The sequence below is a fragment of the Marmota flaviventris genome, chromosome 15 (genome assembly GCF_047511675.1).
Source record: "Marmota flaviventris isolate mMarFla1 chromosome 15, mMarFla1.hap1, whole genome shotgun sequence".
Classification (NCBI taxonomy): Eukaryota; Metazoa; Chordata; class Mammalia; order Rodentia; family Sciuridae; genus Marmota; species Marmota flaviventris.
The window spans coordinates 16,117,016-16,140,891 of record NC_092512.1 but is presented as its reverse complement, the minus strand read 5'-3'; the positions used below and the strand labels follow the sequence as shown (position 1 = coordinate 16,140,891).

General features: G+C 41.3%; 1 protein-coding gene and 1 pseudogene across 1 annotated transcript; one reads left to right on the top strand and one right to left on the bottom strand.

Moving 5' to 3' along the window:
- Positions 1-10,032: 10,032 nt before the first annotated feature.
- Positions 10,033-13,901, top strand: Trmt12 (tRNA methyltransferase 12 homolog). The gene has a single exon (XM_027952640.2). The coding sequence runs from the start codon at positions 10,139-10,141 to the stop codon at positions 11,444-11,446; it is 1,308 nt and encodes a 435-aa protein (XP_027808441.2). The 5' UTR covers positions 10,033-10,138; the 3' UTR covers positions 11,447-13,901.
- An 8,555-nt stretch (positions 13,902-22,456) lies between these two features.
- LOC114106544 (U6 spliceosomal RNA) lies at positions 22,457-22,556 on the bottom strand (annotated as a pseudogene).
- Between the last annotated feature and the right edge of the window lie 1,320 nt (positions 22,557-23,876).

The following is a 23,876-nucleotide window of genomic DNA, read 5'->3' as shown; positions in this document are numbered from 1 at the left end:
TCAGCTGCTCTGTCCCAGGACAGCCTTCCACCTTTCCACCCCTTCTGCTGGTTTCCTCAGGCTACCTAAGAAAACAGCACCATGAAAACACCTGAATGGTATTTTTCACAGTGGCGCACACCTGTAATCCAAGCTACTCTGGAGGCTGAGGCCAGAGGATTGCAAGTTTGAGGCCAGCCTGGGCAACTGAACATGACCACATCTCCAATCTTCAGTTCCCCAGGTTATCCTTCATTTATTATTCACGGCTCTATATAACTTGAATGGTTCTATTTAAAAATAAAAAGTGCTGGGGTGTAGCGCAGTGGTCGAGCACTTGCCTAGCCTGTGTGAGTCCACAGATTCCATCTCTAGCACTGCAAAACGAACAAGCAAACTCGGATGCTCCCCTCCAGATGCTGCTGCACTCCCCCCGCCACACCATGCAACCTGTAGTGGATTTATCCGAGGGGGACTTTCTGCTTGTCCCTCTCCCCCAAGACCCATCCCCTGAGGGGCCACAGAGTGGAGCCACTTTGCTGCCCCTGGGCTGCCTCGAGCGTCTTATTATCTCTAATGCACTACTTCTGTCTGACCTTGACAGAATTGTTAGGAAGTGTTGCAAGACCAATCTCTGTTGCTTTCATGTTGAGCGCTTCATTTCCTCTAAGCACCCCCTCTCCCAGGTTGAGTCTCTCAATGGGCCATGCTATCCCAACATAGACCAGTCAGCCAAGTGCAGTAAGAGATTTCTGCCCAGGGCTGAATCTAGGTCAGTGGGAGGCTAGCAGGAATAAACACCATTCACTTAATCTTTTATTATTAATTTAATTATTTCATTAATGTCTTAGATGTGTTATTGCCTCTTGGTCATTGCCAAGGCAAGTGTATGTTTATCTAATGGACATGCGCACTCCTATCACTAGAAAAGTGTTCTCTCGCAGGACTTGGCCCACTGATTTTCCCAAATTAATCTTCAGCAACTGACTGACATGGTCTGTGGGGAGCCACCCTGAATGACCAACGCCTTCCAGTCCTGAAGCAAGAGGTTCTGACTGATCACTACATTTCGTGGTGACTTGGGCTGGTGACTTGGGCATTGTCCCAGCTCAGGAAGTCGAAGGCCTGTCTTCAGATGTAGATGTCACTCCTGGGTTGAATTACACTCACCTGTCTCTTGTAACCCTGCCCTTTCTGGCACTTTTGGGAAGAACAAGGTTTCCCCCAATAAAAGCCCACTTCCAAATGTGCTCGCTCTCTCTCTCTCCAGCCCCTCATGACTTTCTCTTGCTCTCCCATTTGGGGAGCCTGGGGCCGAGAGCAGAGAAGCCCTCCTGAAGCTTGTTTTAAGGTAAAGTGTGTCTGTGTTTTATTTGGTGTCCCTGGAAATTGCACATGAGCGACCTTAAGTTCAGCTGCCCTGTGGGTTGAGGGCAGCAATGGTCTTTGCATTAGCCCATTTTTTGTTACTACAATGAAATTCCTGAGTCCGACTAACTTTTTATAGAGAAAAACGTTTTTATTAGCTCAGTGTCAGAGGCTGAAAGTCCAACAACAAGGGGCTGTCTCCCCCTGGTGGGTGGGAGTGATCCTATCATCAAACCTAAGTCAGAGAGGCTAGGGTCTTGCAATCCCTTCCAAGTGCAGGCCTTCAGTGGACCTCAGGACCTCCCACTGGGCCCCCACTCTCAAAGGTCTCTCTCCACACTGAGGACCAAGGCTCCCACACACAAAACTTTGAGAAACAAACCACACCTAAATCATAGCAGCCTTTCTCCTGAGTCAAGCCAGTCTAGTCACCGCCCCAAGAACACTAATCTCTGGGCTTTCTCCCTTAACAGTTATGGATAGAATGCTCTTGTTTTTGTTTTTGTTTTTTTCTCTCTCTTTATCAAAATCTTATCTTTCTTCAAGCCCTTCAGTAGAACAAGATACATCCCAGGTTGCCTAAAATGTAGCTTGATGGGTCCTACCCTCAGGGCCCTGGATGCAGACTTGCTAAATCTTGGGGGATTCTAGGCTTCTCTTAAGCATGGTCTCCCACCCACTGTGATTGTGAAGAGAACTGCTTTGTGATTGGAATTTAAAAGATGGTTTGAAACCACAGACCCCCTAGACTAGAAAGAGTATTCAAAGCCATTAGGGTCTGCATTATTCATTTTCCTGTGAGAAAACTTGGGCTAGAGATACTAGTTCTACATTGCTAATTTACTGATGCAGAAATTGAGGCCCAGATATTTTAAGTGATGTGCCTGGGGTTACATGTTACCGACTGTCAGGGCTGGTTCAGCTACAATCCCAGCTCTATCTTTCTCTGACACCAGAGTTGCCCTACATCCCACGTGCCGGGCCCCACAACCTCATCAACTCCAGGCCACAGCCATATGAGGATCATCTAGGTTGCATTCACAACCACTTGTACAAGTTACTGAGTCTTAGAGGACCTCAGTCTCATCATCAATAGACAAGGGCTGTCTCCAGCCCCTAAAACTCAACTTGTGACACTGGGGTCGTAGCTCAGTAGTATATCACTTGCCTTGCATGCATGAGGCCCTGGGTTCGAACTCAGCACCACATAAAAATAGATAAATAAAGATATTGTGTCTATCTACAACTAAAAAAATATTAAAAATAAAATAAAACTCAACTTGCACAGCTGTCTTGCAGATTAAGGGAAATACTATGAAAAGTTTTCAAAGGACAGGACCTAAGAAAAATACTCACAATAAATGTCTGTACGCTTTCAGCTATATTCTGGAGTATTCATTTATGTGGCTGTGTTTTTCCCAGGAATTCCTTTTCCTTTTGTCCCTGTTCACTCTCAGTCTGTTCACTCTTTGTCACTGAGGAGCAACAGAGCAGAAGAAACCTGAAGTAGCCTGACCATCTTCCTGAACTTTTCCCCCAAAAGACTAATTCTCAAGGATCATGGAAGATCCCAGGTATAAACCAAAAGTCTTAACGAAAAGCCTTGGGACAAACTCAAGAAGGAAATCCTGCCGGGATGGAGATTTGAGATTTGAGATTGCGGGGGGAGGGGACACGAGCAGAGAAAAACGTCTCTGGGTCCCAAGTGAAAAGGGAAGCAGATCCCGCTTCCTAGCCCCTGGTTTGTCTGGGGAGATGGGAGCACAGGGAGAAACCCAAAAAGGTCTTTTGAGCCAGTGTGGTGGGGCCCCGAGAGGCCTCCCAAAGCAGGAAATAGTAGTTGCAGCTGACAGCAACCGGCCAGAACTCCGTCCCCATGCTTTAGCATCATCACACTTGACAAAATCCCAGGGACCCGGAGGGTATTCAAAACCGGGATCCCAGGAAGGAGGTTAATTTTCTACCAGCTGTGAGAAAGGGAAGCTTGAGGTCAGAAATTAAATTGAATTACAGAAAATAAAGCAGCCACTGCTCATTTCACGCCCAGTGAATAAGTGTTCAAGGACACTTACGGCCAAGAGGAGTGAACTCCACCGTGGGCTGTACCCCACTGTACCTGAACACGTTCTGGCAGGGATCCCTGAGCTGACAGAGAGGAGATTAGCCTAAGCTCAGATGCTCTCCCCACACAGATGCCCAGACAGCCAGCAGATGCAGGTTCTGTGGGGCCTAGAACTTAAAAATTATATAGCCCTGTTTAAAAAAAAATACAAAATTAAGAATAAAAGAGCATGTTTGGCTGGGCATGGTGGCACACACCTGTAATCCCAGAGGCTTGGGAGGCTGAGGAAGGAGGATCGTGAGTTTAAAGCCCGCCTCAGCAACTCAGTGAGATCCTGTCTCCAAATAAAATACAAGAAAGGGCTGGGGATGTGGCTCAGTGGTTAAGCACCCCTGGGTTCAATCCTCAGTACCAACCAAAAAAGGGCATGTTCATTTAAGAATAAGAAATTCTACCATATGCTAATGTTGAAAGACTGACAAATATCACAAACATTATGAAATTCAGAAAAACAGCAACATTCTCATCATCTATTGAATATCAACATCATATTTTCCCCATTTTTAGCTGCTTAGTCATTGAACCCTTCTACATATGACAATAATTTTGCATTATCATTTTCTTAATTTTTTAAAAAACATATTTTCTTTTCTTTTTTAAAATATATTTTTAGTTGTAGTTGGACACAATATCTTTATTTATTTTTATGTGGTGTTGAGGATCGAACCCAGTGCCTCACACTTGTGAGGTGGGCACTCTACTAATGAGCTACAGCCCCAGCCCTGCATTTTCATTTTCTATGAAGATAAGATAAATATGATTCAGTCCTTCCTCTAACATGTTTGGTTGGAATTTGTTTTTTATTATCAATGATTGGAATGCAAAACACATAGTTTCACTATACACATAATACTTGTTCTTTTTAATATTTCCTCTGGTTTGTGACCTATAAACACAAGAATTCTGGTAAATTCAGTTTTATGCTTTCTATCCACATGTTTTATTTATTTATTTATTTTTAAAGAGAGAGAGAGTTTTTTAATATTTATTTTTTAGTTTTCGGCGGACACGTCTTTTGTTTTTTTGTATGTGGTGCTAAGGATCGAACCCGGGCCGCACGCATGCCAGGCGAGCGCGTTACCGTTTGAGCCACATCCCCAGCCCAATCCACATGTTTAATAAGGTGTTAAGTTCTATGGCATACTATGAGCTTTTCATTTACAATGATTAATCCAATTAAAATTAGTTTTTAACTTTTCATCTTTTGGACATTAAAGTAAGAGAAAATATCAAATTACTGTTCTCCCTTGATTTAATGTGGCAGATCCTTTTTACATATTTTTGTGGGAATAACACGTTCTGTCCCTGTTCTATTTAATTTTCTGGCCTGAGTTGAATTAATGTAATTGGCCCAGGTAAATTTAATGCTGGATTTTTTTTCTTTTCTTATCTTGGTTTACACAAAATATATATAATGTTTTGAAAAATTCTCAGCCAGTAACCACTTGGTTGTAAAAGTTCTTTTCTAAAAAGATCTTATCATATTGTCTGAGATTACCTATTCATTTAGCTATCTGACTGCAGATGAATGGTTGAGTGACAGGTAAATCTTTTGGAAACTCAGAGAGACCTATGAACTCTAACTGTCAAGTGTGTATGTGGTTGTCTACCTTCTGCAAGTACTGACCACACTGCCAGCATCTGGCAGCCAGACTACCTTTCATTTCCTATTCTCCTTCTCATTCTTAGTTGTATGTTCTGGGCTTCGAGCACGTTTCTTTTCACGGGATATTTATCTTTGCTTTTGTTCTACCTGACCAGCATGAGAACTAAACCAGAAAAGCTGCCTGCTCCTGAGGCAGTATGATGTGTGGCATATTGTAGAAGCCACAGCTTCACCACAAACACACTTGGTCTTAGGGAAAGCATATTTTGTTCCTGTCCTATTTAATTCTAGTGCTTTGATATCACATTCAAGCAGTTGAATGAGTGCTGTGTTTTTAAATTAGAAGACTGTATCAGTGAGTTAAATTTTAATTGAATATTCTACTTTAAGTTTCCTTCCCCCTCCCTCCCACCCTCAGCCAAGGTGACTACTGAATTATATCCCCAGCCCTTTTTATTTCCTATTTTGAGGCCAGGTGTCCCTAAGTTGCCCAGGCTGGCCTCAAACTTGTGATCCTTCTGCCTCAGCCTCCCAAATCACTGGAATTATAGGCATGTGCCACCAAATCCACTATATCTAAAAAAAATTTCAACATATAATATACATATAATTATATGCACTATGTTAGCAAGTAGTTTGCCGACAGGGACTTCCATTTTGCCCAGGCATTATCAAGAGCTGAATCCTCTGTTTGAAAGTATTCGAATTTCAAGATTAAAAGAATTCCCTACACATTAGCTACTGACACCTTTACTTTTGAAACCTGGCTGCTCCTCCATGACCTACACTTCTGGTGCCTAGAACCACTGAACATGTTCATGTCATGGGACATTTGGATCTGCATCTACTTACCAAGATGCCAGGCGAGTCAGCAGCTGGCTGCAGGAATACTCCTGGAAGCTGTTTCTACACCTGAGTGGCTAGCAAGAACTTAGCTATCCGTGGAAGTGATTGCAGTCACATAAATGTGGCCCCACTAAACCAAAACTAAATGTGTTCTCATCTTATATCTCCTAGGTCCCCAAAATGCCCACGGCCACTCTAATGTCACCTCACATACATAAAGGGAACGTGCCAGAGAGGAAGGTGGCCTAGAGAAGCACATGATCTTGACAACTTTTGGCTAAGACATCTTAATTTGCAAATTTTATAGAAGCACATGACCTTGTGATGACATTGTGAAGGTTCCTACTCAGCATCTTTGGGAGGGGCCCTTTCAGCTGAATGCCTCTGAAGCTGAAGCCCTGACAAGAAGAAACCTTCTGATGTTGAACCCAAAGTCTATCTTAGGTAAGCGGCACCACTCCTCCTTAAGTCAGCTGGGTGAGACTGTTTACATCTGGTCTTCTGAAAACAGACAAAGCTACTCTGAAAAGTCACTTATTGGCAAATGGTTATTGATTATCCACTTCCTCGGCCTGGCATTATGCTGCGGGTCAGGGCAGAGAAGGTGAAAATGTGGACTCTTGTTCTTGAAGAGGTCACTGTGTAGCAATGATCTCTGTATTCTGGCATGTGCCACATGTGAAACATGAACAGAGATTTAATGGCACTCTAAGAAAGAGGGCTGAGTTCCTCTAGATCTGAGAGTGTGGCCGGGGCAGGCAAAGAAAATGAGCGGTGAAGGTAGGAAGAGGTGATGCTTGAGCTGCTGAAAGCTGAGGTGAGTTTAGTGCAGAGACAGCCTCCTCTATGGACTGAGAAAGGTCATCTTCAGTGATTTCCCAAAGCCTACAGGAGGATGGGGAGAAGGCTCAGCTCTCACTGCAGCCCAAGGGAGAGAAATTCCTAATCATTTCCTTTGGAAATGTCACCAACCTATGAGTGCTCCCCCTGGTGTAGACATATGGAAATACAAACACCATATTCACTGCCCAGGCTATTAATTGGCAGCATTTATCACCTACATGGCATGCACCTATAAATTTTATTGATAAATAAAATAATATAGCATATACTTCACTACATATCTACAGATGTTGAAAGTAAATATCCAATATATCAAAAATAAACAGAAGAAAATTTAGTATTTCCCCTCCTCACCCATATAGACCATCTCACTTAATCATGGAGCACACCACATCATTTTAGAGACATATAAAATCCACTGTTTTTCTACTAGGAATGCAGATAAATGGTAGAACATTTGCCCAGCCTGCAAAAGGCCCTGGGTTCTGTCCCTGGCACTACAAAAACAGAAAAGTATGTTTGCAAAAAACCACTGTTTTCAAATCATGCTTAAAAGCAGTACGTGATAGTAGTGAAAAATGTCAATTCAAAAGTCACGTGTTCTGGCTGCGAATTCTGGCTTCACCCCTTGCCAGCTGGCTGACAACCTCTCTGACTTCAAAATTCTTTTCTTTAAAACAGGACTGTTGGACACCCATGTTCACTGCAGCATTCTTCACAACAGCCAAGAAGTGAAAGCAATCCAAATGCCATCACTGGAGGAATGGATAAGCAAACTATGGCTTCGACGTACAATGGAATATTAGCCTTTAAAAGAGAAAGAAATCCTGCCACATGTCATAGCAGAGATGAACCTAGAGGACATTATGTTAAGTGAACTAAGGCAATCACAAAATGACAAATCCTATATGATTCAGCCTATATGAGGTATCCAAAACAGTCAGACTCACAGAAACAGAAAGTAGAATGATTGTTGCCAGAAGCCAGAGACAGAAAGGAAACTATTGATTTGGGAACACAGAGTTTTACCTTCACAAGATGAAAAACTTCTGGAAATCTGCTACACAACAATGTGAATGTACTGAAGACTCTTGAGCTGTACACCAAAAAAGGGCTAAGATGATCAAATGTATATTTTATAATTTCTAAAAGGATTAAAAAATAAATTTTCTAAAAAAGAATAATAGTATTCACCTCACAGATACCTTACAAAAATTAATTAATATAAATCATTGAAATGGGTGCCTGGTACCTGGTAAATACTTTATAAACTGTTTATGATTATTTCCTTCAGTGACATTAAAATAATGTGGGTTTTTGTTTGGGTGGTTGGTTGGCTTTTGTACACTGTCTTAAAGAGCGATACAGATGAGATGAAAAAGAAAAGAAGGTGATCTTCAAAAGCGTGCATTTTCAAAAATGTGTAGGAGTTCCCTGGGCGAAGGGGAGGTGAGGCCATCTGCCAGTGCAGCTCCTTACCTCAACCACCTTACGAAGGCTTCCCACAGACGCTGTTGATGCTCTTTCCCTCTCCTCAGCCTCTCTCTTGTTCCCAAGGGCTTTTTAACCTGCTGGCTGGAGAAAGGCCATGTAATAGCTGACATTTGCTCTCTGTCTCCTTATATGTCTTCCATCACAGGGCCCAGAGAGTAAAGCCAGCCCACTCCCCAGCCTTCCCAGTGGTCACGGGAACCCATTCTGTCCCAAAGCATGGGATAGACATTCATTTCTTTTTGTTCTGTCTCAACTGTTTGGGATGCTCGGAAGCTCAGTGACATCAGGATGCAAGGGTCACACCAAGGTTGAGAAGGGTGATGTACTGAATTTCCCTGCGCCACACCAGCCCCGGGTGACCTCCCACCAGTGCTTCGCTGCCGTTTGTAGGGGTATCTATCATTTGTTGCCAAACACACTGGATTAGTCGGGTCATTAAAGGATGTATAAAGGTGAGGAATAAAGAAAAGAAGGAAGGCCTGTCAAGAAGGAAGGCCTGTTGAGAAGGAGCCCTGGGCATCCAATCCATCTCACATGCCTGCAGGGTCCTCAGAGCCTGCACCTGCGTTGGTGTTGGTTATTGCTGCCATCTGGTGGCAATATTTTGGAACCACTGCTTCAGGCCATGAACTGATTTTCCTTCAGCTCTTTCCTTCCACCTTTCATCCATCCATCTGTTCACTCATGCATTCCTCCTAAAAACATTTTGTGAGGACCTGCTATGTGGGGCAAGTCCTTAAGAACACAACAAGGACATATGATAATGAGAGGGAACCTCCTGCTCCTGCCACTTGAAACACATTTGGGAGAAGACAGCCATGAATCAAATTTAAAAAATGAAAAATTATGACTGGAAAGTTTGACAAGAGGAGAATCTGGTGCTTTGAAATAGAGATCTGACTTGGAGAGAGGAGTGGATATTGGGCAAAGCTCTCCTGAGGAAGTGCCATCTGGCCTGAGTTCTGAGAGATAAACTGGTCACAGGGAAGAAAGGCAGTTTCCTGGGTAGTGAGAGCAGTCATCTAAGAGGTGCAAGAAAGGTGTGTACTGAGGGTGAGCAGGAGAAGAAGGCTGCGTGTCTGGGCCAGCCCTGAGCACAAGGCACTCTGGTTTCTGGACTGAGACTCTGGCTGCAGATTGGAGTTGCCATAGGGATCTTACCTGAGCGTGAGCTAAAGAGACATCCTCTGGCAGACATGCACAGAACGCCCTTGTCTCAGGTGCCCATGGGCTGTTCTCCAGGACAGACCACACACCAGACCATAAGACAAGGCTTTAAAGGATTTAAACCACAAAATGTGTTTTCAGATCACAATAGAGTGAAATTAAGATCGTTATTAGAAGGAAACCTGGGGAATTCCAAGATCTAGAAATTAAGCAATACAATTCTTTCATCTCCATTTTATGGCTATGGAATAAAGCCTTTCTTTCTCCCCTTGTGTCTTGGACATTAATTTTTGCATAGGATGAGACTCCAAACCTAGGTTTGATAACACTTTTGTCTACAGATTTTGCTGTAAATATTCAGCTTTACACGGACACCTGTAGAACATGTGAGCTATGTTTTGTCCAAAATTATAACACAAGGTTAACTTTTTACAATCTGATGTCTGTAAGTCCCGTAAAATTCCTCCCTATTGTTAGCTTGTAGCAACTAATAGTCGACCACAACAAAGATGGCGGAAGCGGCCTCACCAGGACAACGGGGTCACCAATCGTCAACCGCATCTGTATATTTAGTTCCGGCTTGTTTGACGTAACTTCCGCCTCGACGCGGCGTGGGAATCTCTCCCCGAAGTGTCCGCGAATTTACCGAGGTAGGTGAACACAGCCTTCCCCGAGTGGTGCTATAGGCTTGGAAAGCATGTGGGCGCCACAGCATGGAGAGGGAAGATGGGACGTCCGTGGCTGTTGTCGCAGTTGTGACCGAGCGGCGGTTCGCTCAGCGGTACAGGGAATTTCTCGAGAAGCAGAAACTCTTGGATAGACGGCACCGCGTGGAAAAGATGCCCGACGGCACCGTGGCGCTACCGGTGCTGGGGGAGACGCTCCCCGCGCAGCTTCTGCAGGAGCTGAGGACTCGCGTGGCCCCGGGCAGCACGTGCGTGCTGACGCAGCTCCTGGATCCTCTTCCTTCGAAGAAGGCCCAGGGTTGTTCGCCTGCCCAGAGACTGTGTCTGGAGGTGAGGCGCTGGGTAGAGGGCCGGGGAGTGGCGTGGTCGGCTGAATTGGAGGCTGATTTGCCCCGATCTTGGCAACGACATGGTAACCTTTTGTTGTTGAATGAAGACTGTTTCCAAAACAAGCAGTGGAAAAATCTGGGACCAGAACTCTGGGAGACCGTTGCCTTGGCATTTGGCGTCCAGCGTTTAGCAAAACGAGGGCGGGTATTCCCGGATGGCACTCGAACTCCAGCGGTGACTCTGCTGCATGGCGACCATGGCTGGGTAGAGCATGTGGATAATGGCATCCGATATAAGTTTGACGTAACCCAGTGCATGTTCTCCTTTGGAAACATCACTGAAAAGCTGCGAGTGGCATCGCTGCCCTGTGCTGGACAAGTGCTGGTGGATCTCTATGCAGGGATTGGTTATTTTACATTGCCCTTCCTAGTTCATGCTGGTGCTGCCTTTGTCCACGCCTGTGAGTGGAACCCCCATGCTGTAGTCGCTCTGAGAAATAATCTGGAGATCAACGGAGTAGCAGATCGGTGCCAAATACACTTTGGGGATAACAGGAAGCTGAAGCTCTCAAACATTGCAGATAGGGTGAACCTGGGTCTGATTCCCAGTTCAGAAGAAGGCTGGCCCATTGCCTGCCAGGTGCTACGGGATACTGGGGGCATTTTGCATGTCCATCAAAATGTGGAATCTTTCCCAGGGAAGAATCCCCAGCCTCCTGGAAGTAGCAAAATGGAGAAAGAACATTGGCCTTATCCTCAGAAAATTATCACCAATGAATGGGAAAATGGAACTACCAGAGATTTCAGGAGGAAACTGCTTTCACAAGCCACCAAGCTAGAGTGGCAAAGGTGGGCAGAATCTGCAGAAACTCGAATTGCCATTCTTCTTCAGCAGGTGCATGGGAAACCATGGAAGACACAAATCCTGCACATCCAACCGGTGAAATCTTATGCTCCCCATGTGGATCACATCGTTCTGGATCTGGAATGTCGCCCAGTCCTATAGTTGGCTAGAGGAGGTGGATTCAGTGAGTGACACAAGGGATCCAAGGGGCCCTTAAGGCTTCAGCTCAGGCTGGTCTCTTTTTTTTTTTTTTCCTGGTGATCTTTTTAAATATTTTAAGGCTTGAAAGCAGACTCTAGACCAACCAAAATAATTTCATTTGTCTTCCATTGATCACATTGGGAATGTGCTAAATATCTAGGAAAAACAGCATAGCTTTTTAAAATAAGGTTAATCTGTGTAATCGTAAATTCTGAATTCTGTCCTCGTTCTGACCTTGAATATATGGTTTCAATATTCATTTGGTCATGGATTTCCTTGAAAAAATTAGGGTTTCTTTGAAATATTTCACATGGCTGTTATCTAATAAGCAGTTGTACACAAGTATTGGTCATTCTAGAGTGGAAAATACTGTTCCCCAAATCAGTCTAGCTACTGGAGAAATCTGCTGGAGAAGAGACCAGCGAGGAAGCTTCTGTGCTTGTTCAGGTGTGAGGTTGGGGTGGCTAGTCTACAGTGGTGTGAAGTGGGTAGATTTGAAAATAAAATCTGTGGACTCAAGTATGAATCCAAATCAAGACAATGCCGTTTTGTTGTTATGACTAAATTAGAGAGGGAATGAGAGTGGGGGTAACTAACTCCATTCTTCCAATTTAGCATTCCTAAATGAATGTAGGGGAGATGTCATAAAGTTTGTCTTGGTAGAAAAGGGGTTAAAATCACTGCGAAATCCAAATTTCTAGTGTTAAACTGTGTAATAGCTGTCAGTTGTTAGCACTATGGCTCCATTAATTCAACTCCTGGCTCTACTTAAGTGTGACCTGAGGCAAGTCATGAACCTCTCCAAGATTTAGTTTCTTCATCTGTATATTAGGTCAACCATCATACATGTCCTGTAGGGTAGCTGATAGGTTTAAGTGAATTAACATGTCATCAGAGAAACTGGCATATAGTGACTACTTCATTCATTCATTGTCAGGCTTGTATGCAGTAATCATATTTCCTAATTTTGGCTGTGAGGGATTTCTATACATGTAGTTTACGTGAATCAGAATGTCAGTATGTTGAAGAAACAGCTATACTCCTGGGTTCAGTGCAGCTCTATTCCCAATAGCCAAGAAATGAAAATAGCCTGAGTGTCTTCAACTGATGAATAGATAAAGAAAATGTGGTACCTATAAACAATAGGATACAATTCAGCCATCAAAAAGAGTGAAATCCTGTCATTTGTGACGATATGAATGAAACTGGAAATCTTTATGTTACAGGAAATAATCCAGGCACAGAAAGACAAGTACCACATGATCTCACTTATATATGGAATCTAAAGAGTTGATTTCTTAGAAGTTGAGATGGAAAGGTGGCTACCAGAGGCTGGGGACAGTGGGGAAAGGTTACTGGATGGAACTAAATTACCATTAGAGGAAATGAGTTCGAGTGTGCTGTTGAATCAGGGTAACTACAGATAATAGTAGTGTACTGTATTTCAAAAAGCTAGAAGACTTTGAATGTCTTCACTATAAAGAAATGAAAACTAAGGAGACAGATGTTGGACCAGGTTTAAATATTACATAACATAGTGTATACATATATCGAAACATTACATGGTACAATGTTTATGTTTTTACCAGTAAATGTCATTGAAAAAAAAATAAGAAAACTTGGAAAATCTTTAGGAAGGAAAGCAAGAGCTGAATTTTAACTTTGAGTTGAGGTAAATCAGGTAAAGGCAGAGGAAGTGAGAACTCCTTAGACTCTTCTTCAGGCTAGGCCTTTTCTGTCTTCGGGGAAACATTCTCTTGGGCTTACCATGCAGTTGCTATTGAGTCCTTCCTCTAGCCCCTTCTCCACATTCTTAAAGGGCTCCCCTTTCATTGGGGCTCAGAGTGAATCCGCTCACCACAGGAGACACTGAAGTTGACTCACTGTACCCATCTGAGTCCCTCTTTCTCCTAAAAAAAAGAAGGGCTGCCTCCCCTGTGGCTGTAGTAGCAAGGAGATAAAGGCTGAAGTCCCCGGGTCTCTGACCTTGAAGAAGAGCAGCCATCTCTCCAGGCATGCTAGAGTAGGATTGTAGGACTCGATTTCCTAAGGATGTCCTTGATCAACTACACCAGCCCTGAAACTTCTAATTGCTAAACTTCTTTTCACATGAAAATAAAAATAAACCCGCAAACCCACCCCTACTCCCACATACATATAAACAGACCTATTTAAGTTATGATTTGGAATTTTTTTAACTTACAGGCAATAAATACTTCTACCTGGTATTTTGTATAGTGGAGTGGCCAGATGTATAAGACATATGATAGAGGTAACAAAACCAGCAGTGGGGGAATGCTCACGCCCAAAACAGGGCATTTTGAAATCAAAAGTTCCTTTCCAGATATTGCAACAGTTAATGCTGCCATCTAGTGGACATGCTGTGGAAATAAAAACTGTGCCTCCATGATCTGTCTTTATTCTCCTTTCCTTCTCTTCACCTTTCCACAAATGTTTTTGAGCCTGAACAATATATCAGATACTGTGGCAACCACTGGTAATAAAATAATAAGCAAACCAGACAACAATAAAATAGTAAACAAACAATCCCAGTCTCCATGGATAGGCCTTACACCACCCACATATGTTTCATGTAACAACTTAGATTCTAGTAAATGCTGGAAGGGGAGGTTGGTGGTGCAAATGGAAGCCAGGATGAGGGTTGACGTGGTCAGGAAGGTCAGAAAGAGCTGCCCCAGAAACATGATGGTTGAGAGCTGAAGAGCAAGTGGAATTAAGTGAGTGGACCATGAGACAGCATTCCAGGAGTGAGGGCAGGGTGTGCAGGTGCCCAGTGGAGGGGCTGGGGACCGAAACAAAGGGAGAAGAAGAAACAAGGGGTAAAGGTGTGCTAACCAAGCAGCCAAGTTGAGTGGTGGTCAGACCAGGAAGGGGCATCATGGAAGTGTCTTAAGCAAAAATAGGACATGGTTAAACTGAGGTTTTATAAATTCACAGTTTATCAGAATCCCAGTGTTCTAAAATGCTTTAGAATATACTTAAAGCACACTTAACCCCCCAAGAGTCTTTAATCTATCCACCCTCATTTCCAACATGTGTGACATGGAACTGTGCAAGGAAATAGCCTCATACACGTGGTTCATAATGAAGAATGTGTTTATGTTCATGAGAGAAAGGCTGGCCTCAGAATGCGTTGGCATATATTCTTTCATTTTTTTTGCAAAAGTGTGTAGAACTATTATTACTTCTCTTTCTCTCTCTCCCCCTCCCTCCCTTTCCTCTCCTGTCTAGTATTCTACTCTGTGAACTCCAGTTGCCTTGGGATCCTGGCTAGGCCTACACTTGGATTCTCCTTCCCTGTGCCACAGCCTGGAAATTTTCTCCAGGCAGTAACTGGAGCAATTGTATGACTCATTTGGTATACTTTTCATCTCTGATGAACCATCATCCTTCAAGGCTTATGTACAATTCCCTGACAGTCATCTTTTTTTTCATGTGTTTTATCCAGTTTTTTAAACTTTAAAGGTTTGTAATAGTTGTGTACTTTCAAAGTCATTTTAGAAATTCACTCTAGTAATACTATGCACATGTACTTCAGTTGACAAAAATATCAATATGTGAATGAAGCACATAAAATTTTTTTGCTATAACTGTTTAGAATGCTTACTTATGAAGGGAATATTAAAGTATTAAAAATGCAATTACATGTTTTTCTGATTAGACATGACAATAACTTGCAGGATTTCTTGATCATCACACACAATTTCAGTCCAAAAAGTGTCAAAATAGATATTTGACTTTTTAAAGGTCATGGTTGAATCAAAAGTAAAAAAAAAAAAAAAAAAAAAAAAAATGTTGAATGAATTCAGGTTCCAACTAAATGTTGCATGCACTCTTCCCTGCCCTCTCTTGCCCACAATTGCATTAGGTAGGTCAGTAGATACATATGGGTGGAGAGATTACTCCAGTTCCTATTTTTTTAGTAGTTTCTATTTTTTTAAAAAAAGCCTTACATAAACATGATTAAAAACTCAAAGGTAACAATAAGTGTTGGCGAGGATGTGGGGAAAAAGGTAGACTCACACTGCTGGTGGGACTGCAAATTGGTGCAGCCAATATGGAAAGTAGTATGAAGATTTCTTGGAAAATTGGGAATGGAACCACCATTTGACCCAGCTATCCCTCTCTCCTTGTCCTACACCCAAAGGACTTAAAAACAGCATACTATAGGGACACAGCCACATCAATGTTTATATCAGCACAATTCACAATAGCTAAACTGTGGAACCAACTAGAGGCCCTTTGATAAACGAGTGGATTAAAAATGTGGCATATATACACAAGGCAATATTACTCAGCAATAAAAAAGAATAAAATCATGACATTTGCAGGTAAATGGATGGAATTAGAGAAGATAGTGCTAAGTGAAGTTAACCAATCCCCAAAAAACAAATGCTGAAAGTTTTCTCTGATACAAAGAGGCTGATTCATAGTGGGGTAGGGAGAGGGAGCATGGGAGGAATAGATGAACTCTAGATAGGGCAGAGGGGTGGGAGGGGAAGGGAGGAGGCATGGGGGTTAGAAATGATGGTGGAATGTGATGATCATTATTATCCAAAGTACATGTATGAAGACACGAATTGGTGTGAATATACTGTGTATACAACAAGAGATATGGATAATTGTGCTGTATGCATGTAATAAGAATTGTAATGCATTCCGCTGTCATATATAAATTTAAAAAATTAATTTAAAAAAACTCAAAGGTAACAAAACCTGTTATAAAAAAAGAAAACAACAGTCCTGCAACACTATAATGAAGCAACTCTTTCCCTCTCTTCTGTGTGCCTACTTTCAGCGATTTCAAATGGGCCTGTGTGGCAAAGGAGATAGACCTAACCACACAAACCAAGTGGAGCCATGAACATATGCATGGAACTGGTCCTAAGGGTACTGGAGCAGAAGCAGTTTGAATTCATGCTGGACAGACAATGGTGCACATTTATAGTCTTGCGCTAGGGTTATGTTAACTCTTCCATCTTCTATAATGATATAGTCTGAACATGCCACAGAAGGTCACATTGATCTACTACATTGATGACACTGTGCTGTCAGATAAACAGTAAGCATAGTGTACAGTGGAGAATGGGAATAATCCCTAATAAGATCCAGCAGCCTGTAATATCTTTTATTACAATTATATTTTTAGGATCCAATAGTTTTCTTAAGGGCCAAGATATCTCCTTCACAGTAAAAAAAAAAAAATCATTGCATGTCATCCACTCATTTACCCAAATTATTCCACCATGAAAGAATCATACTGAGCTCTTCAGGCCTCTTTGTGGCAACTTAGAACTTGGGGATACTGTTCTAACTCATAAACTAGGTGAGGCTGAAGAGTACCAGTTTTCATTGTGACCCAGAGCACGCAAAGGCTATATGGCAGGTAAAGCCTGCAGTGTAATCAGTACTGTTGCTCACTCACATGGCCATTCAATCCAAGAGATTCTATGGTAAAAGTACTTGTGAAAAGAAAAATAGCCAGGGAAGTTTATGGCAAGCTCCAGAGGGAGAATCACAAGGTACATAGAACTTAAGTGTTCTGAAGCAAGGTTCATCATCTGCAGGAGCAAACCACATATCAAAAATTTTAAAATGATAATAAAAAAAAGAAAAACAAAAACCCCCCACCAGTTCTGTGCATGATAATGGGCCTTAGTAGGAACTGAGCATATCAAGTGATCATGTGGTCAGTTTCCCATCACAAGCTGGGTTTTGTCAACTCATCAGTCAATCCCCCCTCTGGAACTGATGACAGGTAAGGGTCAGAGAAAACAAGTGGCATAGGCAGGTGGAATAACTTTAACAATGTCTATCTGTCAGCTCACAGTTATGGCCACTTGAGAGGCTCTTACAGCTAGTAGATAGAGGCAAAAAAAGAGTAGTTAACTTCGCTGAGTTTTCTTGAACTATCAGTTCAAAACAATGATGGACTGCTGCTGTCCTACGGCTCACTCAGTAGTGGTCTTAAAAGAAAACAGTGAGGGGAATGCTTCCAAAAGCAGTATTCCTGTTCATTGACTTTGGGAAAAGAAGTGGCCTGAAGTAAGAGTATACTTTCATGGCAAGTGGCAAATAGGTTAGCTGACTGATCAGGGGTCTGGAATGAGAAAGAATGGAATATAGGGAAAAGGAAACTGGAGAAGTAGCTGTGGAGAAAATCATGAGATGGAACACAAAGATCCTGGTGTTGCATAATAGTGCCTACCAAAGTTAACCTATTGTGTAAGAGGCACTGAACAACCAGCAGACAGGAAGACTTCATTGGTGAATTTCAGCACCCGCATCTATCAACTCCCCCAGTACAGGCACAATGGGCTCATGAACAAAGTAGTCCTCTTGTAGGGAGGCAAGCTCATAAGAGGCAAACAGCATTGCTTCACTTGCCAAGTAGTCACTCCTTAATGTTAACCACTGCCTCTGATCTAGTGCCACCCCTCAAGGAAACCAAGCTACTTGTCATCAGGTTATACTGGATCCTCCATTCTGGAATGTGCACTGATGCACCTTGACAACAAACTGCCCATTTCCACATGCATTTGCTTTTCTTGCCCATACAATGCTGGCCAAAAATACTATCCAAGGTTTACAGATGTTTGATCCATCAATATTCATCCTGCAGAATACTGCCCTTGACCTACAGACCTGGTTTATAGCAAAGGAGGTGTGTCACTGGGCAAATGACCATAGGATCCATGGCTCCTAACATGTAATACACATGACCCAGAAAATGCTGATCAGATGGAATGGTGTAAAAAAAACTTTTGAAGATGAAACTGATGCAAAAGCTTGAAGAGAATTCCCGAAGAGGAAATGCCACCCCAGGATTCAGTACGTACACTAGGTCAATACCCATCATATGGTGCTGTGTCCCATATAGATAGAATATGTATTTGGGGATGAAAGAGTAAAAATAGAATTCCCACTATGGTATGGCTGAACAAGGCCCCCAAATATGTCTGTATCCTGATAACTGGAATCTACAAATATGTTACCTTACAGGTAAAAGGGATTTTGCAGGCCTGGTTAAGTTAATGCTCTGAACATAGGGAGATTATCCTGGATTATCACAAAGTTTCTTATATAAGAGCGAGGCAGGTTGTCATATAGATGCAACGACTTAAGCAGGAGGTTGGAGTGATGTGATGAAAGGGCCATGAGCCCGGGAATGTGGTAGGTGGCCTTGAGAAACTGAAAAAGTCAAGGAAGTAGAATTTCCCCTGGAACCTCCAGAAGAAATGCAGCCCTTCTGACACTTGGATTTTAGACTTCTGACTTCCAGAACTATAAGAAAGTGAATTTGAAACCACTGTTTATAGTAATTTGTTACAGCAGCAATAGGAAATCAACACACCCACTTACTCTCCTAATATCCTGTGTGGGGTGTTTGTGTCTCTTAGTCCTACAATTTGGTGAGTCGAGAGGTCCTGATTCCCAACAGAGCGACTCATTCATCAACAGACAAAATAATTGACCCTCTAAACTGTAACCTGCTGTTTCCCAGTCATTTCAGGTTTCCTGTTACAAGAGACCAGTGGGCAAGGAAGGGTCACATCCTGGTTGTGGTCACCGAAACTGGTCAAGAGGAAGGATCACTGTTACACCAAAGGCAGAAAGGAAATGTCTTCCGCCCGAGGCATCTGCTAGAGTTCTCTTGGTATTTTCCTACCCAATATTGAGAGTAAAATGGATGACTTCCAAAATGGCAGAGTATCTCCTACCACTGTCCAAAAACCTATCAAATTTAACTTTTTAAGAACTCTAAAAAGTAATTAAAAACTTGCAATAATCCAAGGAGCATTTATTCAAGAAAAATAGCTAAACCCTGGTAAAAAGGGAAACATTTGAACTTGCCCTATTTCCATCCCCCACCTCTAAAACACTAGAAAGAAGTGATGTAGCAAACAACCCTGCCACGTTCCCAACTTTAGTGAGAATGCCTCTACAGTGTTTTGCAGTTAAGGGATATTCTATTGTTTGTTAGGCAATATCCAAAGTCCCATTATATTGCTGGGTTTTTAAAAATCCTTTTCCCACTGCACTTTTATCTTAAATCAGGTGACTGTATCTATGTAGGACTTTTTCTAGACTTTCTAATCTGTTCCATGGATCTTTTTTTTTTTTTTTTTAATCCATGCACCAATACCATTGTGTTGTCATTACTACAGCTTTAAAATAGCCTGACATCTGATAGTAAAAGATATTTCAACTTTGTTCTTCAATGTTGCCTTGTCTATTATGGACCTTTTCCATTCCCCTATGAATTTTAGAATCAGCTTGTCACGTTCAAGGAAAATAGATCTACTGAGATCTTTAAAAGTTAGGATTACATTGAATCCATAAGTTGAAGTCTTTACAATACCGAATCCTCTCTCTGAAGCTTTTATCCAACTCAGTTGGTATAGCTTTTGTTATGGTTTTGATATGAGGTGCTCCTCCAAAAGCTGACACATGAGATGATGCAAGAATGTTCAGTGGTGAATTTATGGGGATAAATATAAATAAAAGTCACATTAAAACAAAATTGTGAGCAGAGATTTCCACCTCCACCCGTCCCCCCCACAAACCCTTCTGTCTGCTTTCTGATAGCCATGTCCTGAGCTGCTTTCCTCTGCCATACTCTTCCCCATGAGAGCTACAGAATTGGCTATTTGTCTGTGACCTCTGAAGCCATGAGCCCTAAATAAACTTTTCCTTCTCTTATATTTCTTGTTGAATCTTTTGATCACAGAGATTAAAAAGCTAACTAAAACAGCTGTGAAATGAGAAGTGATCATCAGAAGACTGTGAACTACTGGGACCCTACCTTGGGTGAAGGGTCCCATAATCTCCAACCACCAGTGGGATACTAGTCATGTGCTGCATAATGTTTTGGTCAACAATAGACCACATATATGACCATGGTCCCATAGGATTATATCACCTAGTGTCATCATAGCCATATTAATTTGTGTAAGTATGCTCTGTGGTGTTTTCAAAAAGATGAAATTGCCTAATGACACGTTTCTCAGAACGGATCCCCTCATTTAGTGACACATGACTATATATGTTCATGTTCTCTGGGCTGCCTGCCTTGAGAGATGTTTTAAATTTAATATTATTTATACTCTTCCTCTCAACAGTATCTCAGTTCTCACATTATGCTTGACCACCACCCTAGACAAACATTTTATCATTCATTTATTTTCTAATGTACAATAAATCCTACTTAAGGATTATCTCACATAACAACTCAAGAGAGTCACTGCAAAGTGTCACGTATAATAATACTGAAGTGCCAATAAATATTCCTCCTAAAATTTGTTAGGACATAACTGAACTTAAGCTATGTTGACTCCATTTTAATTTTTCATTTTGTGGTGCTGGGAATTGGTATGCTAAACAGTGCTCTACTACTGAGCTATATCTCCAGCCCCTGAAATATACTTTTTAATTATTTTAACAAGCATGAAAAATTACTTGCCAAGGATCAGATCTTATGCTCCGGAATCAGAAAAATATTAGATATAAGCCTAGTTCTGCCACTATTATTGACTAGTTCTGGGTCCTTGGACAAATCTAATAAGGCTTAATTAGATTATATAGGCCTTTCATAATATCTCAACTGGTGATATAAAGCTTTTTTTCTTTTCTCCCAGAAGAACATACTGAAGATTAGACAGGTTGCATACTTTATCCAAAACAGAGAACTAGTAAAGAGGAGAACTGGGCTGGTACTGCTGAATACATAGAAAGTGCTCATCAATATCTGTTAACCAAAGTTAGTCAATATACACACAATTTTGACTCAAATACCATATATTCTCTGTAGTCTCTTTCGTTAACTAAACACAGACTCTTCCTATTTATTTGGCATTTAAAAAACCAGAAGATTCTAATAGTTGAATTTTGATTGGCATGTTTGAGTTTTACTTTAATTTCCCAGTTTGGAGACAAAGTTATAGTATGTATTTTGTCTCTCAGTCCCTGTTCTTCATATCAGCATCCTTATCTTCCATTTGAAGGAAATGCTTAACACACTGTTGGAAGTGTCTATGTGTGGGAGGGTGGTGGTGGCGGCGGCAGCGTTCTGGTTAAGTGCTTGTTTTCCATTACTCCTTTATCTCAATGATATCTGGACACCACATCACATTTTCTCTCCTTCTAAGGAAGCTAGGTACAGGTATATGATCCAATAAAATTAACCAATTGGATGCTTTTTCCTGGGACTTGAAAAATAATCAAAATAAACCTCTAATGAATTTGCTTTTTGCTTAAGAGAGTCAAGAATCAGTTTTTGTTGCTTGAAATATAAACTTGACTAATGAATATCCTCTGAAAATTCAGTCTAGGTTTTACACATCTTTCATATAAAAGATTTGAAAGCTGCAAAAAGGTTTTTTGAAACATCAAAGCCAAATGAACAGGGGCTAGGGTTTTCGCTCAGTAGCAGGGTGCTTCCCTAGCATGTGTGAGGCACTGGGTTCAATTCTCAGTACTGCATATATATATATATAAAATAAAGGTCCACTGACAATAAAAAATATTTTTTAAAAAAGCCAAATGAACAGATTAAATGCAGGTGTTCTATGTGTGAATATATACCCACACACCACACTCTTCCAGATATCATTGTGATAAAGGTGCAATGGAGTTGTGCAAAGTTCAAATCAATGTAGAAAACAAGCAAAGATTAGATTCAGTGAATTGCAGCTATTGGAAAATTTATCTTTTATCTTGAGAATTCCTAAGCTCTCTATAAATTTCCTCATCTATACAAATTTCATTTTAAGGTAGTATTTTAAATTTAGTTTTAAGGTAGTATTTTAAAATACTTGACAGAATTTTATTCAAACTTTTATAGTTGGGGAAAGTGAAGTCATTGTTTACAGACTTGTTCAAAGTTATATGTAAGAGAAAAATGACAATGTGACCACTAATTAATCTGTGTTAGAAACTTCTCCTTCCTTTTTAAATGGAAGGCATTTTTCCATGTCATCCTTGGCCAGGGGCCATGCTAATCATCTCTGTAACATTTTAATTGTTTTGTTAGTATGTTACCAAAGGGAACAAATGGAAACTATTCTGCTAATAAGATTTTACATCAAATTAAGAAGTAAATTAAAACATTGATAACAAAGGAATAAAGTAGTTCATTTTAAAATATTTTTATTTAATATTTAGAACACTTAATTTTTAAAATAAAAATAAGAGGAAAGCCCATAAACACAGTGGTACTCACCTCCTGTCTCTTCTACTACATTTTTAAGAATACTCCTTGTGGACCTTTTTCTCCATAATGACTTCATTCTTTTTGCTTTAAATTGCACCCAGGGAGGAATAAGAGATGAGTTGAGTAGCTAATTTACCTCTCTGAAGTTCTCATAAGGCTTCATAATTCTCCCACATTACCAGGTTTGCTTTCCTTTGGGAATTTTGTCATAACCACAAGGTTATTCCCCAGATGTGCAGTTAGGAAAATTAACCTGGCAGCAGTAAACAGACTGGATTCAAAAAGATAGAAACTGTAATGAGGATTTTACAAAAACCAGGCAAGCTACAGGAGGCTCTTGAATTAGGATAGTGAAAATAACATTAGAAAGGGGACTGCTACTCTTTTTTATTTTTATTTATTTATTTTTATGTGGTGCTGAGGATCAAACCCAGGACCTCATGCATGCGAGGCAAGCGCTCTACCACTGAGCCAGAACCCCAGCCTAGGGACTGGTGCTTTTAAGAGACTGTGAAGACAGAAGAAGAGATCCAGTCTGGTTGAAGATTTGACTATTGATGAAAAGAAAAAATGATGCCAAAGTTTTGAGCTTCAGGTAGTCTTGGGGTCAAATCCTGATTCTGGCTTTGGCCATACTAGCTGCCCAATACTTACCTACTACTATTGTGATCTTGCAATTTATCTAAACCTCAATTACCTCCTCTGTAAAACAGGGATAATACTACCTACCAAAATAAGGTCAATGCAAAGATTAAAGTAAAAGTATAGCCTTAGCACAGTGCCTAGTATGGCAATCATTATTGGCAGGGGAAAACCAAATATTAAAAACGTGAAACTGCAGTAAAGACTTTGAATGAGGATCTATATGTAGTCTTCCTACTACATATAGCTCCACTCAGAGAAAAAGGGCTTTGTAAGAATTTGACAATTTTATGAATAATCTCAGAAGAGGATAACCACCCCCATTTATCCCTGATACAAACTAGATTGTACAATGCGCTTTGAGCTAGAAGCCCAAGGCAGCCAGGCTTCTTGCTTCCTATTTTATCTTACTTAGTCTAAGACAGCTGGGTCTATAGTACAGGCACTGGCCTAGCTTAACTCTCATTTGCTGGTGAAGGAAAAGCAAGATAACATCCAGACCGATTCAAACGACAT

Bases quoted from the DNA above. Each gene is read 5' to 3' on its own strand.
- Trmt12 (XM_027952640.2), top strand. From the start codon at position 10,139: ATGGAGAGGGAAGATGGGACGTCCGTGGCTGTTGTCGCAGTTGTGACC.